We start from the raw sequence: 26,746 nt of genomic DNA, 5'->3' as shown, positions 1-26,746 counted from the left end.
TTATGGTAGAAATTTTAACAGGCTTTCTGCATCTTCTGCTTGTTAGAGGTTGAATGCATGTTGTCATGAACTGAATTGTAAACTGTGTAATATTGGTTACAGTTTCATAATAGATCTTTAATCTAGTAAATGGAAAATACGGCAAAGATATGTTTAATAAAACAGGTATATAAACTGAACCTGTTGTGTAACCATGCCTGTTGAAATAATTGTCTGTTTCCTCAGGTAAAAGATGCCTGCTTTCTGCAGCATATGTGGACAGCCACAAATGGGAAGCAAGAGAAAAAGAAGATTGTCACCTTGGTAGGTACTTATCGGACTATTATGTGTGTCATTTCCAGTCACTCCATGTTTGTCATCATATATTCGTATGAGATATATGTGAAATGATGCTTTTATGATAATCCAATTCAGATAAGCACATTTTTAAGCCTTATAAAGAATTAGACTTGTTTCACATGTGGCAAAATCATTTTTTCTTTCCTGCAAATTTCTATTTCATTTTTGCCTTCACAGTTAGTCTCCCTGAATTATGTAAACAATTATTTTCTTTCTTGTTCATTTTTATCATATAGTTAGTTGCCATGCAGCCTGACTGTTTTATCTGCAGCATCAATCTTTACTATGATGGTTGCAAAATGATGGTTTTCCAAATTCATTAATACCTCCACATTTACTAATTATTACTCAGTATTTACTGTAAGCAAGAACCTTTTTTCTCCCGTTTCTTTCTCTGTTTATTATCAGTATGATCTTATGGATTCCTTTTTTTTTTTTCTTTTAATGATTCATTACCATCCTTAGTTATTTTGGTAGTCCAATTCTCTGAAATTTGGGTAGTAGAAGCACTTTCAAGCTGGCTCCCAGTGTTCCATCTTGTACCTTTCTTGCTCTAGCCCTGAAATCAATTACAGTTAGCCCTTAAACAATGGGGATTAAAGGATCCCACCCTCAACGCAGTCAGAAATCCACAAATAACGTAAAGTTGGTCCTCCGTATAAGTGGTTTCTTCCTAGCCAAGGTTCCGTCCACGGATTCAACCAACTGCGGATCATGCATGTAATCCTGTAGTACGCATTTAGTGAAAGAAATTCATGTATAAGTAGACCTGCACAGTTCAAGCCTGTATTGTTCAAGGGTCAACTGAATTTCTCCAAGGAGCACTGGTTCCTTTTACTAGGGAGTGGTATTAGAAACCAAAATCTGTGCACTAGGTGTCCCCCCTTGGTACTATGGAATTTTTGCTTCTTTGTCCGTTCAGTGGACAGAGCTAGGAAAAATATGTATACATGTACACATAAACATACATATGTGCACATATATGCGTATAAGCTTACATGTACATAGTTTACAAATTATGAAAAAATCATTCTGAAACCTGCAATTTCAGTTCATCTCTACAGAGTTCTTCCTTGCCTTCCTCTAGTCCATATTTGTATCTCGCTTCCATACTGAAAACACTGGCTCCCAACAGGGACAGTGTTTTGATGTGTCCATCAGTCTAGGCATTGCAAGTTATGTGATTTTCCTGTCTTCTACCCATTAAGTGCCAGTAATGCACTGCATTCATTTAGACAGTCAAAAAGATACCCCTGTATATTCTAAAATGCTCTTGAGGGCCTTTTGGTACTCCTTTTGGGAACCACTGTTATAGTGATGAAAGCAGAGTGGGCTCAGTTAATTATATTGCAGAGCTTGTTCTGATGTGCCATATGTGAATTATAAGAAAAGTGCTATGGAAGTGCAGAAATAAGAACGAAGAATTTCATATAAGCTATTGTTAACACTTTCCTAGGTATGAAGGGAAAATTAGGAAACAAGACCATTATATTTGGTGCCTTGGTATGGGTCATCTCTCTTATTTGGAGACAAACCTAGGGAACACTGTCATGGATTCCTGAGTGAGCAGATGCTGTTTGCCAAAGAATGAGCATAATATTCTGCAGTGAATAAATATCACATGGAGGTATCTGTCTCCTCTCTGTTAAGATTAATGTACTTAGAAAAGCAGTATGTACCAGCTACCATTTACTGAATACCACCCTGCCAATAATCCTCTCTGTACATACTGAGTCCCTATCGAGTCAGTTGATTTTTTCCTCATCCTATATTCATACAGCACTGTGTACCTTCATTATGCAGTGTGATGTGGTGAAGAGCCTGCACTTGGAGGGGAAGACAGCTAGCTGTGAACCCCAGCTCTGCCAGCTTTCAGAAACTGTCCCTTAACTCGGTTCCTATATCTATAAATTAGGGATGATAATGCCCGCCCCAGGTAATACCCTGACATATAGTAGGTGCTCCAGAAATATGTGAAAGGAATAAGTCCCTAGGCCCCTTGATTTTACTCGTATATAAAACAATAGATTGTGAGGTAAGATGAGGTTTTGAAACTCAAACTGCTTGGAAGAAAAAGAGGCTGTTAGAGACAATATTTTTTTTTTGCTGTGTAAGAGAATGTAATTAAAACTTGCGTTCGTACGTGATATTACTGCATGTTTTCCCTAATTCTTATTTGAGGCTTTGGGCAGGGGTTTTGGGCCGGGAGAATCAGGTAGTACGCCTGGAGCTACATGCCGATGATCGGGCAGTAGATGGCAGTGTAACCTCGGCGGAGACGCGCGCAGCCGGTGGAGCCCGGCGTTTGGGCGCTGGCCTTGGGAAGCCTCTCCATGCGCGCGTGCGCGGAGGGCTGCCCTCGGCATGTGGAGCAATGTGATTGGGCACTGTGATCTGGTGCGGGCTTGCTGATTGGGGGAGGGAGGAGGGGGCGATATGAGGCTTTTACTCCGCGCGTCCCCATTGGAGGACGTGGAGTGGGGTGGAGTGGATCGCCGCTCGGGAGGGGCGGTGCCTGGGTGTGGGCGTGGGCGTGGGCTTCCCTGGACTGAAGTGGTTTTACCTTCGTGCGGAATACAGCGGAGGAGACCTGCTGGTTGTCTCGGATGGTCGTGCTGCTGTGGTGCCTCCTCTGTTCAGTCTCATTAGTGGTTTTCTGTTAGAGCCTTGGGGGAGGGCTGATGGGTCTGTACCCAGCTCCCTGTCTGAGAGTAATTTATTACTACGGAGGTCTAGATTAACACCACGAGTGCCATATACGTACGCTGCAGTCTGGAGGGCAAGCAGGCCATGAATGCAGTCTAGGTCCTGTGACATTAAAGTCAAAAGGCAGCTTTGGTTCACTGCTAGCTGTGTGCCCCTGGTCTGTGCTAAGCACTTTCACACACACTGTTCCGTTTAATGCTCCGCAACAGCGGCCGAGGCAGCTGCTATTTCCCTTAAGAGATGGGAAAAATGAGACCAGATCCCAGCATTTGCTTAGGGCCATACAGTATCCTCTTGCCTTTCAGCTCACTAAACTTTCTTAGTGATTGCTGTAGTACCTGTAATTCTACCTTAGTGTCTTCTCTTGCATTGAAGTAGTGGATCTCTTGCTTTAAAAAATATTTTTGATTGCAGTATAATATACTGAAAAGTGCACACATCATAATGTACAGATTGATGAATTATCACAAAGTAAACAAACCTGTGTAATAGAAGGTTCCTACCACTCCAGAAGCCTTTATTGTGGCTCCCATTACCCTCTTCAAACGTAACCATTATTCTGACTTCTAGCACTGTAGGTTATTATTATTTTTTTTAATGTTTTATAATGGAAAATGTAAAACATACAAAAGTAGAGTGAATGGTATAAGGAATCTTCTTTACCCATCACCTGGCTTCAATTATCAGCTCCTGGCCAATCTTCATCTCTAATTCTACTTATTTCCCCATCCTGATCCTTTGGATGATTTTGAGGCAGATCACAGACAGTACATCATTTTACCCATAAATATTTCAGTATATACCTCTAAAAGATAAGGATATTTTTAATACCGTTATCACATCTAAAGCATTAATAATCATTTAAATATGAAATATCAAGTCAGTGTTCGAATTTCCTTGATACTCTTGTAAATTTTTTTTAATGGTTATGCACATAAGGTCCATACAGTGCAGTTGGTTATGTTCCCCTCTTATCTTGCCTCTTTAAAAATCTTTTTTATGGAAACATACAAAGGTAGAGAGAATAGTATAATGAACCCCCATGGTCTGTCACCCAGCTTCAATGGTTATCAATTCCCTGTCAATCTTGTTTCATCAAACCCTACCCCATCACCAGATAACATTTTAACAAATTCTTGTTATCTGATCATTTTATATATATTTTGATACGTATCTCTATAGATAAGGATTTTTTAAAAACGACTGTAATACCATTCTCATATCTAAAAAGTAGTAACTCCTTAACATTAAATATTTCCTCAATGTTCACATTTCCTCAAATGTCTTATAAATTTCTTTTTAATTTACAGTTTGTTGAAATGGGATCCAGATAAAGCCCATACATTTGTAATACGTTGAGATGATTTTAATCTATAGGTTTCTCTTTCTGTCTTGGCAGTCTGTTTGTTGAAGAAAATAGGTCTCTTTTGTCTTGTAGTTTCCCACATTCTAGATTTGCTGTTTTCATCCTTATTGTGGTGTTTAACATGTTCCTCTACCTTCCATATGTCCTATAAAACTGGCAATTAGAGAGGAAGCCTTGATCAGATTCAGGGGGTTTTTTTGTTTTGTTTTTTCTTTTGGTATGAATACTTCATAGGAAGTGTTGTTTACTGTTGTCAAGAGGCACAGAGCATTTGGTTGTCACTGTGATCATTGCTTAGATCCATTTTTTCATTAGGAGCTGTAAAATGTTGCTATTTTAATTCTATCATTTCTCTCATTAATTACCCAGAAAATTTTTGTGAAAGAATTTCCTTTCATCAGTGGTTCAGTTATCCTGAGTTATAGTTTGTATGGAAGAGGCAGCTTCGAAAATAATAAATTGACCTCCTACCATCCTCCAAAGGTTATCAGTGAGGGTTTTAATTTTATGAACTCATGGACTTAACTATTCCAGACATTTTAATTCATTGCAGTTGATATTTTATTGAAAGAGCCATAGTTCTCCAGCTTGGCTCTGTAGAGCCCTGGGAATTCTTGAGCTTTGCAACTCAAATCAGAAGATTTCAACTTTAGACTGTTTCTGTACTGGTTAAAATAAACACTGAATTAAAGCATTGTCTCTGAAATTCCTGCATTAGCCATGCAGATCTACTGGAGAGATACAGGGTGAAAGTTAGCAGCATTAGCATTAGCCAGTTAGCAGCTGTTACAGATTAGGGTCCACAGTGAATAGGATTCAGGAGAAAACCATTCTGGCGAACTGGGTAGGGTGCTGGTAGGAAGGCAGGCCTCATGGGGGAAGTTCCCTGTGTTCCATGAGACGTTTGCTTGGGTTACCCTGCCAGGGGCAAGGGACTAGGTGACTTGAACTAAATTAGTTCCTGAGCCCTACTGAATTAAAAATTTTATTTCTGATTTTTCATTTTATAAATAATCATAAAGTAAGGGATACCTTTCAGTTTTAGTTACTGCTTTTTTGTTTCTTTTTTTGCATTGAGTTTGAAACTGAGCACTGTGGTCATCTTTCATTAGCTGGACACTTATTAGCTGAGGTTTAGTTTTACTGTGTCATTTCAGCTGTGGAGGCCTTCGGCTTGTTGCAGTAGTTTTTCAAATCCTGCTCTTGAAGCTTGATGGAGATTTTCTGAGGCCTGCTTTCCTGTTTGCATTTCTGTGACATGTATTCATTCACTAGGTTTCATATTTACTGTGCTGGCAGTTCTAGAGATGGGTCTGGCCTGTGCACATCATCCTCCTTTAGTCTTAGTAGATATGTATATGAAACTTGCCTTCACATTTTTTTCTTTATTATTTTAAAGCTTCTGGTGACAGAAAGACAAATAGAAGGAAAGCTAAATATCTATATTCAAATGGTTCTTAGGTTAATTTTTCCTAATTCCTTCTATTATTTCCATACATGTTATTATAGGTCATCTATCCCTGAAACAAAAACAAGAGTTTCAGCCTGTGTTTTTCAGATCACTTCTAGGAAGTACAGTAATAACTTGTATCTAGTTCTGAAGGAATTACATAAATTAGGCGAGGTACTCATATGCCCAGAAAGAACTTAGTGTTGACTGAATGGGTAACAGTGATGTACACTTACACAGAAATCATGAAAAACTGAAACCATCTAATAATTTCTCACCTAAAGCTCCCAGGGTTCAATAGAGGATCCATCGTTCCTTCAGAGAACTTCCTCATCATAGCTTTGACCCACAGACCACCCTCCTTTATAAGAGGCTTCTTTCCTAGCACATCTCTACTATAGATTTTGTGATCACTGAGGAGATTATCATTTTCTTTCTCAGAATTTTATATACTTTGAAGCTGTGTTACTTTGGTGCATACCAATTATCTTCCTGGAAAAATGAATTTTGGGTCATTATGTAATGACCCACCTAATCTGAAAAACTAATTCTTTTTGCTTTAAATCTTTTGTGTCTGATATTAATATAGCTATACCAGCTTTCTTTAGGCTACTTTTTTTTTTTTTTTTTTCTTTTTTGCGGTACGTGGGCCTCTCACTGTTGTGGGCTCTCCCGTTGGCGGAGCACAGGCTCAGCGGCCATGGCTGGCGGGCCTAGCAGCTCCGCGGCATGTGGGATCTTCCCGGACCGGGGCACGAACCCGTGTCCCCTGCGTCGGCAGGCGGACTCTCAACCACTGCGGCACCAGGGAAGCCGTAGGCTGCTTTTTGCTTAGTACATTTTTCATACAGTTATGTTCAACTCTTCATGTATTCATATGATTTATATAACTGGATTATGTATTTTTAAAACCAATCTGGCAATCGTTGTCTTTGTAACTGGAAAGTTTAGTTTATTTACATTGTCATTTTATGATTGTTGATTTATTTGGATTTGTTTCTACCATAGTTTGTGATTTGTCCCATCTTTCTTTATTCTTTCTTTTGTATCTTCTTTTGGATTGGTTGTGGTGTTCTTGTTTTTTACATTTCCTCCCCCTCTAGAAATTGTATCCTCTATTTCTACTCTTTCAGAATGGTGGGTTTTACCATTCTAAATCTACATCTTTTAGATGGTTGCTGCATAACTTCTAGCATGCATATTTACCTTAAATTCTAGTGTTATTCACACTCTGCTGTCCTTTAGTCCAGTCACATAACCCCCAACCATGTGTTATTGTCTAACATTAAAGTTTTATCCTTTAAAACACACATACACACATAAGACATTATTATTTTAAACAACTTCCCCCAAGACTGAATTAATTTTATTTACTTACCATTCCTTCTAGCATTTCAAGTCTTCTTTAAAGGATCATCTTCCTTCTTCCAAAAACACATCTTCTAAAAAACACAACTTGTAAAAAGTTCCTTTAGTGAGTATTTGTTGCTAATAAATTCTTTCAGTTTTTAAGTGTCTTTATTTTTCCGTTAATCTTAAAAGATAATTTTGCTAGATATGTAATTCTATTTTGATTGTATTTACTCCCAACTTGTTATTCTGTTTTCTGTTGTTTCTAGTGAGAAAACACCTGTTGGCATAGTTGTTTTTCCCTTGTAAGTAATCTTTCTTTACTTTCTGGCTACTTTTAAAGTCCTCTTATTCTTCAGTTTAAGTATAATGTATCATGGTGTGGGCTTAATTTTACTTAATTGACTTGAGATTTTTTGTGTTTCCTGAATCTGAAAATGGATATCTTTTATCAATTCTAAAAAATGCTTAGCAATTAGCTCATCATATATCACCTCTCCCCATTCTCTTTATTAACTTCTTTGGGAAATTCAGTTAAATGTATTTTAGACCTTACTATTCTGTTTTCTATATCTCTTAACTCCTTTTTTATACTTTTCATTTTTATCTATCTTTGCTGCAGTCTTCTAGTTTCTTGTAATTTCTTTTAGATCTTTCAAGTTGCTAATTCTCACCTCACCTGTGTCTTACCTGCTCTTTAACTTATTCATCGAATTTCTTTTTTACAGCTTTGTTGAAGTATTATTTACATAGGATATACTGCACATATTTAAAGTGTACAATTTGACAAGTCTTGACATATGTACGTGTGTATATGTCCATGAAATCATTACTACAATCAAGATAATAAGCAAATCTGTCACCCACCCCCCACATGTTCTCCTACTTCTTTGTAGTCCTTTCCTCTTCTTCCTGCCCACCTTCCCACATTCCCAGGAAACCTCTGATATTTTTCTGTCATCATAGATTAGTATGTATTTTCTACAATTTTAGGTAGTAAAATCAACTCTTTAAACCACTTAAAACATAGTTCTCAAGTTGGTGTATCTTATATGACATAGGAAGTATAATTAGGGCCTCAGAGGTGTGAGGGCTGACTTTGTGGTTTAGAATCCTCAGGGGACGATGTCCTTGCTGTTTTCCCTTTGCAGGGTGCATTACTTTCTAGTTCACCTTCACTACAGGTGTAGCCTTAGGCAGCTCTGGCTTTACCTAGGATCTCTGAAACAGCTTCCTACCTTACAGAGACCCTGGTTCTATCCTCTGTTCCCGGTAAGTCATTAAAACCACAGCTCTGTGTCCCTGCAGACCTGCAGATGCTCTCAGGTGACTGCTACCCTTAGTAGTCCCTTAAACACTCAAGGTTTGTGCTCTCATCCTGCCTTTAGCCGCTGACAATTACATCTATCTTCTTGAAAGCTCAGTCGTATATTTGAAATTTTAAAAAAATATTTTATTTAGGTGTTTTGTTTTTCTAGTATGGGGAACTTTTTAAAGGCTGTTTAGTCCACCTTATTGCTGAGGTGGCATTCAGTGTAATATCATCTTTGAACTTAGGAGCAACATCCTTTTTGTGTTCCCTCTGTGGTAGTTCTCAAACTAACTCACTCGAGTGCTTGCCAGGCTACAGCACAATCACCTGGGGCTTTTGTTTAAAAATTTGTGTTTCTGTGGTCTCACTTTCAAACCTATGGAATTAGAATCGCCCTCTGAGTGTGAAGCCTAGGAATTTGACATTTTAAAGTCTTAAAGCCTCTTAGGGATTCAGATCCTTAACCAGGATTACACTCCTATACTTTGAATAGTGCAGGGTCCTTAGGAAAATCCTTTATGTCCTTAGATTATCAGTGGTATTGTTTTCTTCAAACAAAAAGAACATTTTTATACTAGTATACATTTCATTTTCTGGACATAATTCCACATTGTCTATACAGCTTTAAGTTTTGTTAATGAAGAATTCAATGAGGAATTCAAATTTCAGACCCATTTTCCTTTATAGTCTTTGTTGACCACAACCATCCGCTGTGATGTATATTCCTGAGGAGCTGAGTGACAGGCAAGAAAGCATCTTCTTTGGCACATCCCTTTGAATAAAACCTGGGCATCTGCTAGCCCCTCACTGAAACATGAAGAGTGATTTTAACTGTTGAAACCATGGTCCAGAAGCCTGTGGCACTGGCCCTCTGCAGGCTGCAGCTGCCCCAGCTTTCATGGCCATCCCTGCTCCGCGCAGTTTTCTGCCTCATTCATCACGCTAGTGCTGTCATGTGAGGTGATTGGTTGCATATTATATTTAGCAGCAAACCTTTCTCTGGCTTATAATATGCAAATATTATTCATCAGATGCTAGCTCTGCAGCTGTTGCCTTTTTTGAGGCCCCAGCCGATTTTACTTGACTGAGGATATCTTGGTGTAAAAGATTAAAATGGAATCTTGACTTACCACACTACAGAAGCCCGCTCAATCCAGTGTTTTGTTATATGCTGTGTACTATATGAAACCCATGAGGAAATGGAGGTCATTTTAATTAGGCCAGTAGATCCTGATCCTGCATTTTTTAGTTAAAATTTAAACTTTGAATAAGGGGTTAGTTGATTCCTTATATTGCCTGTCATCTCAACACAAGAGCCTCTATTATGAAGAGATCATAAAGATTTGGTATCATGGGAATGCTGTTTAATATCATTCTGTGAGCAGTTAGATTTAACAATATTAATTTGCCTTAGTATGAAGAGGTTTTAGGGACTTCTTTGTATATGGGTATTTGTGTTTTAAAATTTTTAAATCACATGGTACCAACCCCTTTAAGATAGTCATAAGAAAAGTAATTACTTTTACATCATATCAGGTTTTAGTGGTTTTACAAAGTTCCTTTCCCCTGGTAGCTACTGAGTCATTGAGAGCATTATCCCAGGGAAAGAAAAGAGAAAAATATTGGTTAAGTGCACAGCAATAGGTCTTTAACAAATACTTGTCAATTGATTACCTGTTGCCGTTTTGCTTAATAGTAATTTCTTCCACCAGGGAGTAAAAAAAAACACTTGGAACTCCAGTTAGAGTTGACCCGTGAACAATATGGATTTGAACTTTGTGGGTCCACTTATATGTGGATTTTTTTCCACACAGCACTACATGATGCAGTTGGTTGAATCCGCGGATGCGGAGAGCCAGCTATGGAACTTGAGCATCTGTGGATTTTGGTATCCACAGTGGGTCCTGGAACCAATCCCATGTGGACACCAAGAGATAACTGCATTTCTTTTTCCTTCCTCCCTCTCTTTCTTCCCTCCCTCGCTTTATTCCTTTTATTTATTTCTTTAGATATTTATTGAGTGCCTTTTATAGGAACTGATAATGTATCTGTGAATTAAGTCCTTGCCTTCATGGTTTTTACTTCTAAGTGTAAAAGAGAAAAAACAAAAAGCCAAACACAGACCAGCATATATAGGCATTTATAGATCATAGAAAATATTTTGGATTTTATTCCAAGTGTGATAGGTAGCTATTGGCTGGTTGAGAAAAGAAAACGACAGGATCTGATTTATATATATATATATATATATATATATATATATATATATATATTTATATTTCAGATCTAGAGCATATATGATTTGCTGACATATGGTTACAGAGAGTGAGAAAGAATGGGATCAGGGATGACGCCTTAGTTTTTGGCCTGAGTAAGCCATTTAACGTAGGGGCCATTTACTGAGATGGGAGAGGTTTGGAGAAAAGCAGGTTTGGAGTGGAAGGTTGGAGAATTAAGAGGACATGTAATGTTAAGAGACCTATTAGACACCCACATAGAGATGTCACCCATGTAGTTGGAAATACAAGTTTGGAGTCACAAGAAGAAGTCAGGGTAGACATATATGTGTGGAGTCAGTAGTCTGTAGATGATGATTAAAGCCATGGGAGGGAGAGAATGATATACCCAGAGACCGAGCAGATGGTGAAGAGTGTGCTCCTCAGACTTAGGGCACGTTAACATCAAGAAGTCAAGAAGAGGAGAATCCTGCAAAGGAACCCAAGAAAGAGAGAAAAGAGCATTTCATGAAGAACAGAATGCTCAACTATATTAATTGTTAGTGAGAGGTGAGGTAAGGTGAGGATGAAGAATTAACCACTGGATTTAACAAAGTAGAGGTGGTCTTTGGTGTCAATAGAGTGATGGAAACCAAAATGTGATTTGAGTCAGTTCAAGGGAGGGTGGAACTAAGGAAGTGGTGACAGTTGTATTGGGGATGACTCTGTTGTGGAGTCTCACATCAGCAGAGCAGAGGAGAAGTAGCTGGAGGGAGATAGGAGGTCAAAGGAAATTGTTGTCATTTTGGTTTTTTGTTTAATAAAGTTCATCCTTTGTTTAAAAAAAAATAGGAGGCAGGGTATAGGGATACAGATGCTGGTAGCCTGGTAGACCTGATGGTAGGAGGATAAAGTTCCCATGATTGCTTCTGTTTTATACTTAGGGAAATAAGACACAAAATCATGAGCTGAGAGTGAGTGAGCGGAGAAGGGGAAAGACACACATTGTAAGTTCTAGAAGCAATGAGAAGGTAGGAAATAATTATTTTGAAGAGTATGTTGCCTGTTATTCCAAGTCTTTTTAGACTCTGAGATAACAGTGTAATCTCAGGAATACCAAATATTTGTAAGGATGTTCTGGTAAAAGGAATCAGAATAGGAATAGTTCAGGCTGAAAATCATTAATTATAACCAGAATGCCTGGCCCCTGTGATTCGTTCAGGGAATGTATAAAAGTAATTTAATAAGTTCCAACTTAAAACATTTTTGAACAGCTAATATATTTACCTGGTTCAAAATGCAAAAGGAATAAATATGTAAGCAATGAAGTGTTTCCTTTTCTTGCCCCCCTACCATCTTGGCCCTCCTTTCTCTGGAGTCTGTCAATAATAACACTTTCTTGTGTCTCCTTCCAGAGATATTTTACTGATCCATTTTTTTAAAGCTAAATCTATGCTAGGACTTTTAAAATAATCCTTTCTGCAATCAAGTAAATACTTAAAAAATTATACTAATATTTCTCTATCCTCTTTATATAAAAATAATTTCAAAAAAGAGCAAGAAAGAGCATCTGTTTTAATACTGATTTCATAATGTTGACAGCCATCTGGCAGGAGTGGTATCTGTTAAATTTTTCTTAAGAAATATGTATATTTAACAAGGTTCTTTTTTCTTCTTTGTCTTCACAGCTGATCTGGCATCTTTAATGGATAAAACATATGAGAGAAAGCTGCCCGTTAGTTCTTTAACAATATCACGGGTAAGAAAACTTAAATATAAAGAAAGAGAAAGAAGGCAAGAAAGCCACTTTATCTTTCATAGGATATATTTTTCCAGAGTATGGTATGTTTTTGTAGTTGCTAATAGATATTTTATGATGAAGTAGCAAATTTCTTTGACTGAAATAAAAGGTAATAAGTTTATCAGACTCCAGTGTCAGTGATTACTGTTGTGTATCTGGTTTATTTTAATTTTTCCAGGATTTGGTATCATGATTTTTTTTTAACTTGATATACCTGTCAAAGTGATAGTATTTACTTGTTAATATTGGAAGTAATTTTGGTAGTTGAGAAAGTCTATAAAAGAATGGATATTAATGTTGATGTTAAAATGCTACAGAGCAATGGATTGGAGAATAATACTAGGCTAGGAGTCAGGAATAGGACTTGAGAGTAACCATTACTGATCACCTCTATGCCAGCTGTTGTACTAGTTTCTTAACTTACATTATCTTGCTATTCTCATAGCGGCCATATGAGGTAAGCATTGTTGTCTCCATTTTGCATGTAAGACTCAGAATGCTTGATGACTTTCCCAAGTTCACACAGTTCATAGGTGGAAAAATTGGGCTTCAAACCCAGATCTCTGTGACATTGAAGTTCTTTTCTGTTGCCTCCCTTAAATAAATCTTATCTTGTGTTAATGAATTTGCTTTATGACATTGGGCAAGTGGGCCCCCTCTCAATTTCCTCATATTCAGTATGGGGACAATAGTATTTTCCTCATGGGGCTGATGTGACGCCAAATTGAGATCTTAAATGTGAAAGCTCTTTGTAGAAATTAATAGCACTATAAAATTTAAGAGACTTAAATCTAGGAGAAGGAAAGTAGAGAAACCATCATCCTTTTTAGTCTGAGTCCTTTCTTTCTGCTCCTTGATATTTTCCTTTTAGTAGGGGAACCATTTAGCTAGGTTATAACCTAAATTTTATAGACTTATCATTTTCATATTGGAGGGGAACTGAAAGACCACTGGTTCATCCCTTACATGATGTATAAAATCTCTGTATGCCATAATGCCTGGTGTTTGTTTAGGCAGCACTTCAGAGTTTAAAGAGCTTTCATGTACACTTTCTCGTTGGAGCCTCTTCCTCTTCAGTGCAGGTGCCTTTATTCTGTCTATGCAGATGGAGCAGCTAAGTTCCAGAGGGCTGTGCCATCTGTTTATGCCACACAGCATGCAGTCAGGAGAACGCGTTCTCAACTTCAGGTTCTGTGTTTGAACCATATTTTATCTGCCCCTTAGTGAGATTTCTAAATCAAGTCCATAAGTCCTAAAAAGGGGGAGATCCATTTAGTCTCCCCCTCTTTACTTTTCCCTCCCTCTTCCCGAGGTTTTAATTATATTCACTACATCCATTATCTCCTACTTCACCCTTTTTGCCTCTGAGTCTTTACTTTAGAGTAGAATTCCTCCTTAGAAGAGTCTTTTCTGTTTGTTTGTCTGGTTTAGAGTTGAGCACACTGAAGGAGTTTGTGGTTTGAGGGGAGACTTTGCTGGTAGAAGAATCACAGGTTGACTGGTCTGTAGCAGAACCAAATCAGTTAGGAAAAATGGTTATAAGACTGAGTTCTCTAAATTTAGATTTTTCCTCTCTTGGGCCATGTTTTTTCAGCCATTAGAGTCTTCATCCTTTCTACTATGTGTTCCCATGTATTTGGAGTTTGGAACATAGAGAAAATATCAGGGTTTAAAGTTAATGGGAAATACCAGTGAAATACATTAAGAGGAGCTCTCTCTTGTTCTGAGCAAGGTTAACATTTAGTTTTTAAACAGTTTTTCTAACCAAGGATGTTCTACATATAGAAAAAGAGAAGCCATTGTAGATTATTTGTTGGCATTAACATAGAGTGGTTTTGAGGATGGAGCCACACTACATGAACACTGTTCTAATAAAATGGGTGTTTTATTTTTAAGGTCAGTGTGTGACTTAGGCTCAATATATGGCACAATTTATATTCAACCTAAGGTTTCTTTTTTTTGTCTTTTAGTTTGTGGACAACATTTCATCTCGAGAAGAGATAGACCATGCAGAGTATTACCTGTACAAGTAAGTTTTCCATTTCATGTGACTATATATTCTCTTGTTTCACATCCTTTTTTAACACAAAAGGTGGTAAGTGGGCTTCCCTGGTGGCGCAGTGGTTGAGAGTCCGCCTGCCGATGCAGGGGACGCGGGTTCGTGCCCCGGTCCGGGAAGATCCCACATGCCGCGGAGCGGCTGGGCCCGTGAGCCGTGGCCGCTGAGCCTGTGCGTCCGGAGCCTGTGCTCCGCAACGGGAGAGGCCACAACAGTGAGAGGCCCGCGTACCCCCCCCCCCCCCCCCCCCCCCCCCCCCACACACACACACACACACACAAACAAGGTGGTAAGTACTGTATATAATGTTCAGCTCCTTGCTTTTTTTTTTTTTTTTTTTTTTTGCGATACGCGGGCCTCTCACTGTTGTGGCCTCTCCCGTTGCGGAGCACAGGCTCCGGACGCACAGGCTCAGCGGCCACGGCTCACGGGCCCAGCCGCTCCGCGGCATGTGGGATCTTCCCAGACCGGGGCACGAACCCGTGTCTCCTGCATCGGCAGGCGGATTCTCAACCGCTGCGCCACCAGGGAAGCCCCAGCTCCTTGCTTTTTAAGTTTGTGCTTTGGAGATCTTTCCATATCAGTGTATAGAGAGATTAAACATTTTTTATAACTGTATCGTATTCCATACTACGAATATATTATTTAAACCAGTTCCCTATTGTAGGGCCTTTAGGTCGTTTGTGCTCTCTTTTTGTATGATGCACAATGCAATAATTGATAACCTTTTACATAGGTAATTTTGCTCATAGTTCTCATAAGTATGTATATTTAATACATATGTAAACATAATACACATGTGTGTGTATATATATATATATATATATAAATATATATATATACATATTTAATTTCAATAGCTGTTGCCAAATCACTTTCCATTGGGGTCTTACCAGTTTACATTCCCACAAGCAGTGTATGAAAGAGGCCTGTTTCTATAGCTTGACCAACAGAGGTATATTCAAACTTCTGGATTTTTGTTAGTCTGATAGGAGAAAAATATATATGTCTATTTATCTTTTTCCTCCCCTTTTTATTTAGGTGGAAACACACTCTTTTAAGTACTATTCAGCTCCTATTTTCAATTAACACTGTATTTTAAAACTTTTTCTACATTACTACATTTACTTCATTCTTTCTCACAACTGGGAACAATCCCACTGAACTACAGGTACACTCTCCCCTGTGTACAAAGAAGTATGTTCACTACAGCACCGTCTATAGCAGTAAAAACTGGAATAACCTAAGGTTCATTAAATAAAGGATTGATCAAATAAATTATGATTTATTCTTATAGTTGATTTTTCATCTATCAAATACCTGTCAAAATGATACCTTACAACTAACTTTTTATTGTGATTTTAAAAACCAGATTTATCGTTTGTTCCAATTCCTAGGCTGCAAAAAAAGACTCAGGCTGAAATTTAAAATGTTTCCAGTAAACATTGTATTAGAATTTCCCATTCAATCTTTGTTTTTGTTTTTTTTTAAAATATTTATTTATTTATTTAGTTGCGGCAGGTGAGCTCCTTAGTTGCGGCTCGTGGACTCCTTAGTTGTGGCTTGCCAGCTCCTTAGTTGCTGCATGCAGGCTCTTTAGTTGTGACTCACCAGCTCCTTAGTTGTGCATGTGACCTCTCCTTAGTTGTGGCATGCGAACTCTTAGTTGCGGCATGCATGTGGGATCTAGTTCCCTGACCAGGGATTGAACCCGGGCCCCCTGCACTGGGAGCGTGGAGTCCTATCCACTGTGCCACTAGGGAAGTCCCTTAACTTTGTTTTGATCAAGGGAGTTTTCAGTTATTTACATCTGGGTATATATTTTTTTAAAGCTTTCTTTATATTAGGGAAAACATCCAATTTTCTTGTATGTGATATTGCAAACTAGTAGTAAGGCTTCTTTTTTTTCTTACTGAATTGGGTAGATTCTACCATTGTTTTGGTGTTTTCTGTTTAAATACAAATCTCAAGTAGATAAGATTCCAAACCTTAAAAAAAAATTATTTTAAATCTAAGATTGTCTTTAATGGTGTCTGAAGTTTAAATTCTAGGTGCTGAAATCATAATTGCAAGTGCCCTCCTACCCTTCATTAAGATAAACATAAATGGATTCCTTGATGGGAGTAAGCCCTGCCTTCCTTTAGTGGTTCTTTGGCACTGTAAGTCTCCTTTAGTGGTTATTTTTGCCAGTGGTGAAAGGTGTATTTGGGCTGGCACCTTTGTTCGCTTTGTTCATGGGAAAATGCAGAAAATCATTCCAATTTATAAATAGGAACTATTTTTTAGAATTCCATCCTGTAGGACACAGTGCTATAGTCTTAGAAGAAATATGTCCCAAATTTACTTGTACCTCTGTAGCATATAATTGATTTCAGCAATTCAATATTCAGCATGTATTTACTGAGCACCCATTGTGTGCCCAGAATTTGTCCCGGGTGCTGGGCATATAGTGATGAATAAGTTAGACGCTCTCCCTGTCTTCATGCATTGAAGTGTAACTGAGAAATTTAAGTCCTACACAAAGACATTCTATGATTATTTCTTCATATCATGTCCAGTTTTGTGAGGCCTGGAGTCTTATTGAAAGTTTCATAAAATCTCCCTATTTTTATATAGGTCATGTAGAAGACTCTTGTGCATCTTAAATCTGAGGCGTTGTTTAATTTCACATTCCACATCCTTTGCTTAATCAAAACTAGTGTTCTAACCATGACTTATCACTCTTTTATTTGCATTCTTTCTCCTCCCTTCCATTGCCAAGAAAATTAGCTCTCTTTTTCTGAGATTTTTTTTTTTTAAGAAAGAAATGTTTTAATGACTTCATGAGATTACTGTTGTATGTGTGTGAGACCAAATACAGCACTGTAAAGCTGCATCAGGTGTAGATGATGGAGGCTGGCAAGTATTCGTTCATCAGCTAAGTATCAACTCCTGCTTTCCAGCCTTAGAGGATATACAAAACATGGTAATGCCTCAGCAGAATTGCAGGTTAAGTTATGAACTCTTGGGGTTTCCCTGCTTTAATTGAAATCAAGAATGTTAATCCTAAGGACACTAAGGGCCTCTGGGATTTCCACCAGTTAGGTCTTCAGCGTTCATGGTTGCATTTCCACATGGGATGACTTTAGACATCTCGGAGTAAACTTAACAATCACAGGTGTAAGATATGGAAATATAGGAGCAATTTATTAATCCTGCAACTAATAGCTTCTTGCTGGCCTGCCTGGAGAATTTCTCATTCCCCAGGCAGTACTGTCTTTGAGGGGAAGGCCCACAACAGGTCTTTGGCTGCCACCTCTGTCAGTGGTGCAAATCTTTCCCTGCCTCAGTCTGTAGAGACCAGGCTCTGCAAGCAGAATGTAATCGCCGCATCCTCTCATCTTCTAGTGATCAGGTCTCCCCAGTGATTATGTAAAGGCTATTAGAGCCGAAGAAGTTTGGAAACCTGGAGTGACCAGTGGAGAGCTAGTTGAGCATCTGCCGTTGAGTCGGGTGAACAAGTAAGCAGTTCAGGGTGCTTCCGGCACATGTCAGTGTGTTATCATCCTCTCATTCCAGGAAAGACTCTCAGCCTTTGAATCTCCTGAAGTACACAGGTTTTAAAGTTTGGGGGCATCAACATTAAAGAGTCCCAGGGATGTTTTAGGGAGAGTTAAGAGAGGCTGCTATTTAGATAGCAGGAGGGAGAACAAATACTCAACCACCCCTCTTTGGACTCTGGGCTCCCACAACCTTTTGATCAACTTTTGCCCTGCCACTTACAAATAAAAAATGGAAACACCAAGGAAAGGGAAATGATGCTTTAAACAAAAGAGTAATGAACTAAAGATGATTAAGTCAGTTAATACCAGGAACGATATAGGTTGACAGTGAAGAAATTTTTTTAAAAAACCTGATAATACTCTATAACAAACCAAGAGTAGAAGTGATTACAGCAGTAAAAAGGCTAAATTGAAGTAAAATAAACAAAATATGAAAGCTAAGAAATAAGAGAGCAAAGCCTGCTAAGAACTGTTGGGCTGTAACAAAATAAAACATGATTAAAATAAGAGAATAAAAAAAACAAAAAATAAATAAAGCAAGATAAGAAGGATGTGAGCCAGGGACTTCATAAACTGTGTATAGATATGGCTGGGAGGTTAGGAAAATAGGCACAGGCACGCTCTTGCAGGGATACTCTCAGCAAGCTGAATAATAAATCACTTTGTGAATGGTTTGCAAACTGTCTTCCAAGAAGCCCTCGAGCTGGTTCCTCACAGGGGCCTTCGGTGCATGGCTTGGGGAGAAATAGGATGTGAGGGAGAGGCCAGACAGTCCTGCCACCAGCCCTCTGCTTCTGCTTCAGCCAGAAAAGCTGTAACTCCAGCTGCTTTATGTATCGGGGTGGTGGAGAGAATTCAGGGGGTTCTGTGAACTTAGATGAGAATAAAATTACATTTTTATTTTCACTCACCTCTCAGTATTTAGTATTGCCTTCAATTGTGAATATAGGCAACAGATCACAGTAGTGTTAACAGCGTCTGTGTCTTTCTCACCAATAAACATCATTGACTTTTTTTTATATCTTATTACATTTGTTGCAGCTATCTTGACAAATTATGCTCATCACTGCTTAGAAATTGCATTTATAATTGAACTACTGCTGGCTAGTTTTGTTTCGTACATTAATGGAGAAGCACGTGTGACCATATCTCAAGGATTTTTTAATGTTTTGATAATTCTATTTCACTATAATTGTTATCCTGTGCATTTAAAACATTATTTGAGAAGGTGCCATCAGACTGCCCACGAGTTCATGCCGCAAAAAAATGTTATAAACCTCACTGTGAAGGCCTTTTGCTTAGGCTTATTCCTGCTTCTTACCCCAGGCCTTTTGAAGTTTTCTAGTTCTTTGTTTTTCTACTTACAAAGAAGTCTTTCTTTTATTTTAGGTTAGACCTTATAGAGTAAGATGGGCATATGGTTGATATGTGTCCTGTTATCCAAATAGAACTTAGATACAGCCAGTCTCTTGTCTCCCTACTGGAGCAGGAAGAGGTTTGGCAAAAAGTGAGATTTGGACGGGCCCTGAGATGCTGTCCATCAGGAGACTAGTACTGGGAGGGTTTTGGGTAGGAACACTGCTGCTCGACTTTGGTATCATCACCCCCCTCCCCACTCCAGCCCCGGGTTGGCGAGGGGAGAAGCCACAGTGTTCCCCCTGCAGTAGCAGCAGAGGTTTGGTGGCACAGAAGATAAAGGTAAGAGCACAGCACAGCTAATGGCAGCTAAGAGGAAGAGGCTGCTCGGTGATTGGTGAGCACGAGAAGTTGACTGCTGATTCAGGCTTAACATTTGTTAAAAAGAGTTTTATATGTCCCACTTTAGTTTTAAAAGGAATTGAGCCACCGATTTTTTTTCCTTGCCAAAGGATTGATTTCTGCTTCTTACCCACATGCCCTCTCATTGGCTTTTGAAGAAAAAAGATTTCTTACTTTTGCCTTACTATCAATTCATAGTGTTGCTAAGAATCCAGTTTGCATCTTGATTTTACTGACGCAGAGACTAAGGCATGGAGATTAACTGAGCAGACCCAACATAGAGTGTGTGTGTGTGTAAGCCAATGCCTGTCCTGCGCTGAGAAGGGAAGCCATGAGGATGAATGTGAACAGTGGAACAGTGCTAGAGAGACCAAGACAGTGCTTTCCCAGTGCAAGGTAATGTCAATAAGGATTTCAGATGGGGCTACAATTTATTCTTAAGAAAATTGAGGCAGAAGGAATTCCATGGAAAGTACAGTCTAGAGTGTGGTAAAGCAGGAGGAAATTAAAATTAAGGGATAAGAGGAAATCCCTTATATTTCTTATAGTCTGTGGGTTGTTGTTTGTTTCCTAAGAACCATGATCTTAGCTTTTTCTCCACAACAGATCTCTTTTTGTGATCTGTCTGCTTGAGGTCAATGTTATTGTATAGTGAGTTTATCTAGAATTTTCATTTATTATTTTTTGGAGAGCGTGTCTTTTCTGGACCACCTAGTCAGTAGTTCTGAGCTCAGGACTCTCCAGGTTAATGTGTGCTGCCCACATGCAGACACGTGAGCCCTGAGGCAGGCTCTGTGTCTCCCTTTCAAGAGATAAAACTGCATGTCGTCAGCGAAATTGTGGCATCAGTAAAAGCTGTTATTTTCATGGTTTATAACAAGCTTTAACAGTGGCTGTATTAGTATTTGATTACTGCATTAATAGAATGCAAACCCAAGCCATAAAAATTCCTTCTTCACTGAGGATGTTTGCAAATTGCATTTTTAAAGGCTTATTTAGACTTTCAAATCATTTTGGGACCGTGGCAGTTAAGAGATGCATGAAATTAAACTTGCTCCTTTTACTATTAGAGCGTCAATAATTTGAACTAATAATTTAATCTGCAAGCTAAATGGTCATTCCTAAGGATAAGTGATAGAAATTTCTAATGTCTGTGTAACATATTCTCTCTATTCTAAGAATATACATTTTTTAAAAGGTAGCCTTTTGGTCGTTTGCAAAAATGTGGGGAATGCTGAATTACTTGTCACACAATAAGAAAAGATTGTTGCAGAGCTCCATGAGAAGGTCTGTTTTTCTCGGAATACAGCTCTCTGTGTTGCCATGGAGAGTGGCGTGCCACCCACTAATGAGAGGAAGTTAAGGTTGTGTGGCAGGCTGTGCGTTGCCAACAGAGTTATCCACACTGTACCTTGGCCTCAGGCATCTTTCATCCGTGGTTTAACTGACCTGGCAGATACCAAGTGTCCCTGGTTGGAGACGGATGGCGGGTCAGGAACAGCTGGGGCGAGGCAGATGGCAGCCTGCACGTCTCCAGGTCCCGGGTTGGCAGCCAGCCTTAAAAAGGAAGGACCAAAATAGCTTCGTTTTTCAATAAGCAAAAATATCCACATGGTTCCTTAGAAGGTGAGTGCATTACCCCAGGCCTATGTTATAAGAATCCATTTCTGCCTGTAGGAAGAGGGGAAAGTGGGAGTTTACTAGGAGGGAGCACTGTTCATGAGTTTAAGCAGTGATCATTTTTCTTCGAGGGCATAGAGATTGTGTTTTACAGCACTAAAATGAAATTTTAAATTTTTCTGTTAGCATACTGCCAAGTCTCATTATGTTTGAACATTATTAAGGAAAGAGCAAAGAGCCCAAGGGGGGTGGTAAATGAGTCTTAGCATTTTTTTAGAAAAACACTTTCATACTTTAATATTGCCAAGTGCTTTATTTAGTTCTTATTTGCTAACCCTTGCCACAGGCCTGGGAGAGAGGTACTGTTAACGGCTCTGCATGAGAGGATAGCAGATTGTCACGAACAACATCATCCACGCCTTGCCAAAGATCCACGGAGCCTCCACTCCTTCTGACTTTGCACTTCTCTCCCGCTGGTCTTGTTATTTCAACCTGGAGCCTGGTCGTAGGAGGAGTGTAGGGGTAACATTCAAGGGTGTCTTCTTGGCTATGGTTCTAACATTCCACCCAACTTGCCCAGAGTGATCTCACACCTTAGATTCTCTCGTATTCCTCTGGCATAATGAACGGGTCCCCGAAGGCCCTTATCCTCGGAGGCCAGAGCAGTCCGTGCTGCTACAGACATCTATTTATAAGTCTTTGTAGAGGCGTAAGCTTTCATTTCTTTGGGGTAAATATCTAGCAGTGGAATGGCTGGAGCATATAGTAGGTATACGTTCCAGAGTGGTTTATACCATTGTACAACCCCACCAGCAGTTCCAGTGCTCCATATTTTTGCCAACAGAGTTGGCCATGCTAACATGTGTTTAATGGCATCTCACTCTCACTGTGGTTTTAATTTGTATTTGCCTGATAATTAATGATGTTGAGCATCTTTTCATGTGCTTATTTTCCAGCCATATAACTCCTTGGTAAAGTATCTGTTTAAATCTTCTGCCCTCTTTTCTTTTATTGAGTTGCTTGTTTTCATATTATTGAGTTTTGAGAACTTTTTCTCTCGTAATCTTCTCTATCTTTTTATTCACTTAACAGTGTTTTTCAAAGAGCAGTTTTTGTTTTTGATGGAAGTCCAGTTTGTTAATTTTTTCTTTTATGAATCATGCCTTTGGTTTCAGCTGAGAAATCTTTGCCTAACCCAACACCACAAAGATTTTTCTCCTGTGTTTTGTTTCAGAAGTTTTATAGTTTTAGGTTTCACAGTTAGGTCTATTATCCATTTTAAGTTATTTTTTTTTAATACGGTATGAGGTAAGGGTCCAAGTTAAATTTCTGGCGTTAAGAATACCTAGTCGTGTCAGCACCATTTGTTGAAAAGACTTCTCTTTCTGCGCTGAATTACCTTTGAATCTTTGTTGAAAACCAGTTGTTTATAGACAAGTGAGTCTCTTTCTGAACTGTTTTGTTCAGAAAGATCTCTGATCTTTCAGAGATCTCTGATCTCTGTTCCATTGCCTCTCTTGATGCCAGTACTACACTATCTTTATGGCTGTAGTTTTATAATAAATCTTAAAATTAGGTAGTGTGAGTCTTCCAACTTTGTTGTTCTTTTCCAAAGTCGTTTTACCTAGTCTAGGTCCTTTGCATTCCATATCAATTTTAGAATCACTTTGTGTGTATGTACACACACACATGCATACATATATTATTAATAATAGAGACGTTAGGAGCAAGATCAATTCCAGAAATATGTACTGAGTATCTAGTATATATTTAGAAATAAGATGGTAAGAAGGATCTTATAGGATATGAAGGGATATTGATTATGTGAAAGTCAGTAATCATTCTTTTTCCATTGAAGACAAATTTAAACTGTCCTGACAGAATTTCAGATTTCAAGTCTGTAAGACAAATGATTCTCAGCTCTGTTTAAAAGGGAATTTCCAAAGCCAGTAGAAGGTTTAAGAGAAGTATTTTTTAATTTGCCAGAACTGTGGTGTGTTCAAAGGAAGGATATGAATCACTACAATCAAAAAGATTATAAATTGGCTGGGGATAACTAGATATGTGAAACAATTCAACATCAACAGAAATCTTGGCTATAATAAATAGGTAAATTGATGATATGTAACAAAATGTGTGTTTCTGAGAAAACATGCTTTGGGCAGGCTGGAAGAGGGGTTGATGTCATGATCAGCAAATATTCATAAAAGAGGCAGAACTTGAGACAGCCTTGAAGATTGGACGAGTAGAAGAAATGGGAGGAGTGTTCAAGACGCAGCAAGCAGTATAGCAGGGGGGTTAATAGAGTGAGGTGAGAACTGACCTTATGGGGATTGACGGGCCTACCAGGGAGTCATGGGAAATAACATGGGCAGATTATAGAGGGAATAGAATGCTGGCAGTATCATGCATTGCTAGTAGATATATATATATATACACACACACACATATATATATATATATATACACACACATATATATATATACACATATATACATATATATATATACATAGTGGTACAATTTCTGTAGAGAGAACTTTGGCAACATCTATCAAAATTGTGAATGCACATACCCTTTGACCCAATAATTTCACCTCTAGGAACTTCTGACGCACAGCATACATGTGAAATAATATCCATTACAAAAAGATTATGTCTGTCAAGGCCTGCAGATATTAGTTATTCAAAATAAATTGTTTTTAAAGATCCTTAAGATTGTTAGTCATCAGTAGATTCTTGAGAAATATATATCATAAAACTATTACAGGAAAGTTAATAGAGTAAATTTTGGATTGAAAGAGGTAAGTGTGGGAGGGAAATTTATTATCTATACTTAAAGTGATAAAAGGCCTGTCCTGTGGTAGTTGACAGTGGAAATGAAGAAAGAAATACTTTGTACATAGGAAGGAAAAATCAATCAACAGGATTAGTGACAGGTTGAATATAAAGCTAGAAAACAAGGAAGGTCAAAAGTGAACTGAAAATTGAACCTCAGTTAATGAGGCTGGTCTACTTTAATAGAAGTATTGAATTGGAAGCAGATTTAGAAGACAGCAAGGCGGTGTTTTTCTCTTGCCTTTTCATTGTACGTGTACATATTTCTAAGTTTGCTGCATCACGTCTTATGCCTACTGACCACATTTGGACTGTTTGAGAGGAACTGGCCACAGAGCTTTGGAGAAAGAACAACTGCCAAAATATACTTAAGATTAGGGTCTACCTGGTGTCCTGGTACATGTTAGGAACTTTTAGACTAGGTGATCTCTGAAGCCCTGAAGTCCTGCTAACTTTCAGAATCTGTGAAATTAAGACCTAGGAAGACTAAGCAATTTCCATGTGACACGTCCAAGTTCTAGTTGTGGATGAAGGCCTTACTTGAAGTTCAGAGGGTCATCAGCTAGACCAGTGTGTCTCTTTGTGCCAGTTCTTTTTCCTGAGACAGTCTAGGTAGTAAACCAGCATACTCAGTGAATATTTAAATACCTCCTAACCAAGTGACATGAAATTAATTAAACCTAGAAAAACCTAGCATATACAGAGGTTCACCAGTTAAAAATACATAGTCATGGGGGAAAAAAAAGCTGAAAAGACTGAAGGAATCAGGATGGGAGGAAAGAGTCAGGTGACCTGTGTTTTCAGGACCGATTTAGTTCCCACTTTGATCTGTAAATTGGAACCAGTTAATGAAGTATCTGGACATCAGCTTCCTAGATGAGCAGTTGATCTTGGATGCCTCTCAAGGCACCTTACATATCTGAAATCTGTTTCTCAGTCTCACTGATATAGAAGCTGGACTTTATCACCAGGATCTTCAGACTTTGAAAGCATGAGGTTCTGGTCTTTGTTTAGTTTCTCACTCAGAGCCTTATTTATTTAAATAGTAGAATTGAAGTTCAGCCACCTTAACCATAAATATCAAAAGAACAACTAGCAGATGTAAAATTAAACAACAGAAAGAATAGGGGATCACTCATTCTCTTCTGGATTTGGTGGGCAGGCTTCTTCATTTACTGTCTTACTTATAAGTACCTTTAGCAAATTTCTTGGTATGAGAGTAGGGTGTTCACTCTTGTTTTCCAGGGAACTAATTTCTGTACCATATATATTTTACATTTACCTATGATCTTTATCTGAAAGGCCCACAAAACATATATTTTTGATGCCTTGCATGTACTTGGGATTTAGAAGGAGAGGGCTAAAGTTGATCTATTCTAATAGCTGCAGAACCCTTTGCGGATTAAACCTAAAAACTCCTAATAGTTCTTATAAAAAGATATATCCCAAGTTGTTTTTTCCACTGTACAGAGTCCTTTGATCCAAAAATCTTTTTACTGTTTTTTTTCATAACTGTGAAGTCATAATCATGGTACAAGGAATTATAGCTATAGGGCAGAAAGAAAGTGTAACTGAATATATTGTCTTATATTTATTAAAGAGACTTTGGTAGGGTTTTGTATTGAGGAGGTTTGTTTGAAGGTAATTAAGAGATCTTTCCAGGAGCTGGTACAGTATTTAAGGGAGAGATGAGTAGATAAACAAAAGCTTCAGGAAGAGATTTGTGGGAACAGAGGTTTCAGATGATTGCATCATGACTTTTGAGGCCAGTGGCAAATAAATTCCTGAGTATTTCCAGATGTCATGGGTCTAGGCAAGAGGACATTTGAGGGGCTAGAAGTATTTGATGTGAATTCTCTTTAGTGGTCTTGGCTGCTGTCATTTCCATGCCAGATTTCCTGTTATGTTTGTTTGTTGTTGTTAAACCAGGCAAGAGTTTATATTTTGAAATCTGTTCTTCTTTTTATCAGTGCTGATACTAAGACAAATGTTATCACCGGTTTCATAGCTAATGATGGGCAAGGCTGGGACTGAAAACCAGGTGTCCCAACTCTAGGCCATTACAGTGCATGAACAGTGTATTTATTACACACCCACTGTTTCATGGCTCAGTGATGGATGCTACCAGGAGGGGAACTCAGATCGGTCATTAGTCCCTATTGATAAAAGCCCAGGCAGAGTTTTGATAGGAAGGACACTGAAATTATTCATTAAAACGAGAACTTTGTGGGTCTTGTACATATAGATTATTATAATCCTCCATTTGCTGACTTAATAGCAGGTGGTAACAGTTAACGTGTATGGGACATTTACACAGTGCTTTTAGACTCCAGCCAAAATGGCCTGTTGCTCTCTGAATGTGCCCTGTACTTCACTGTCTTTGCCTGTGT

General features: G+C 38.5%; 1 protein-coding gene across 5 annotated transcripts in view; it reads left to right on the top strand.

Annotated features, from left to right (window-relative positions):
• The window catches only part of MRPS27 (mitochondrial ribosomal protein S27), a 95,545-nt gene that overhangs the window by 12,042 nt on the left and 56,757 nt on the right, over positions 1–26,746 (top strand). For 4 of the 5 annotated variants that reach the window (XM_059061782.2, XM_067031129.1, XM_067031127.1 and 1 more), the window contains exons 5-7: positions 226–303; positions 12,428–12,498; positions 14,511–14,569. In XM_059061782.2, the coding sequence (XP_058917765.1) occupies positions 226–303; positions 12,428–12,498; positions 14,511–14,569 (208 nt within the window). Of the gene's footprint in view, positions 1–225; positions 304–7,485; positions 7,517–12,427; positions 12,499–14,510; positions 14,570–26,746 lie in introns of those variants that run through there. The other variant, XM_067031130.1, reaches the window with a different exon arrangement.

The sequence above is a fragment of the Kogia breviceps genome, chromosome 4 (genome assembly GCF_026419965.1).
Source record: "Kogia breviceps isolate mKogBre1 chromosome 4, mKogBre1 haplotype 1, whole genome shotgun sequence".
NCBI classification, from domain to species: Eukaryota; Metazoa; Chordata; class Mammalia; order Artiodactyla; family Physeteridae; genus Kogia; species Kogia breviceps.
Note: the sequence above shows the minus strand (reverse complement) of the source record. Positions and strands in the feature narration are given on the sequence as shown.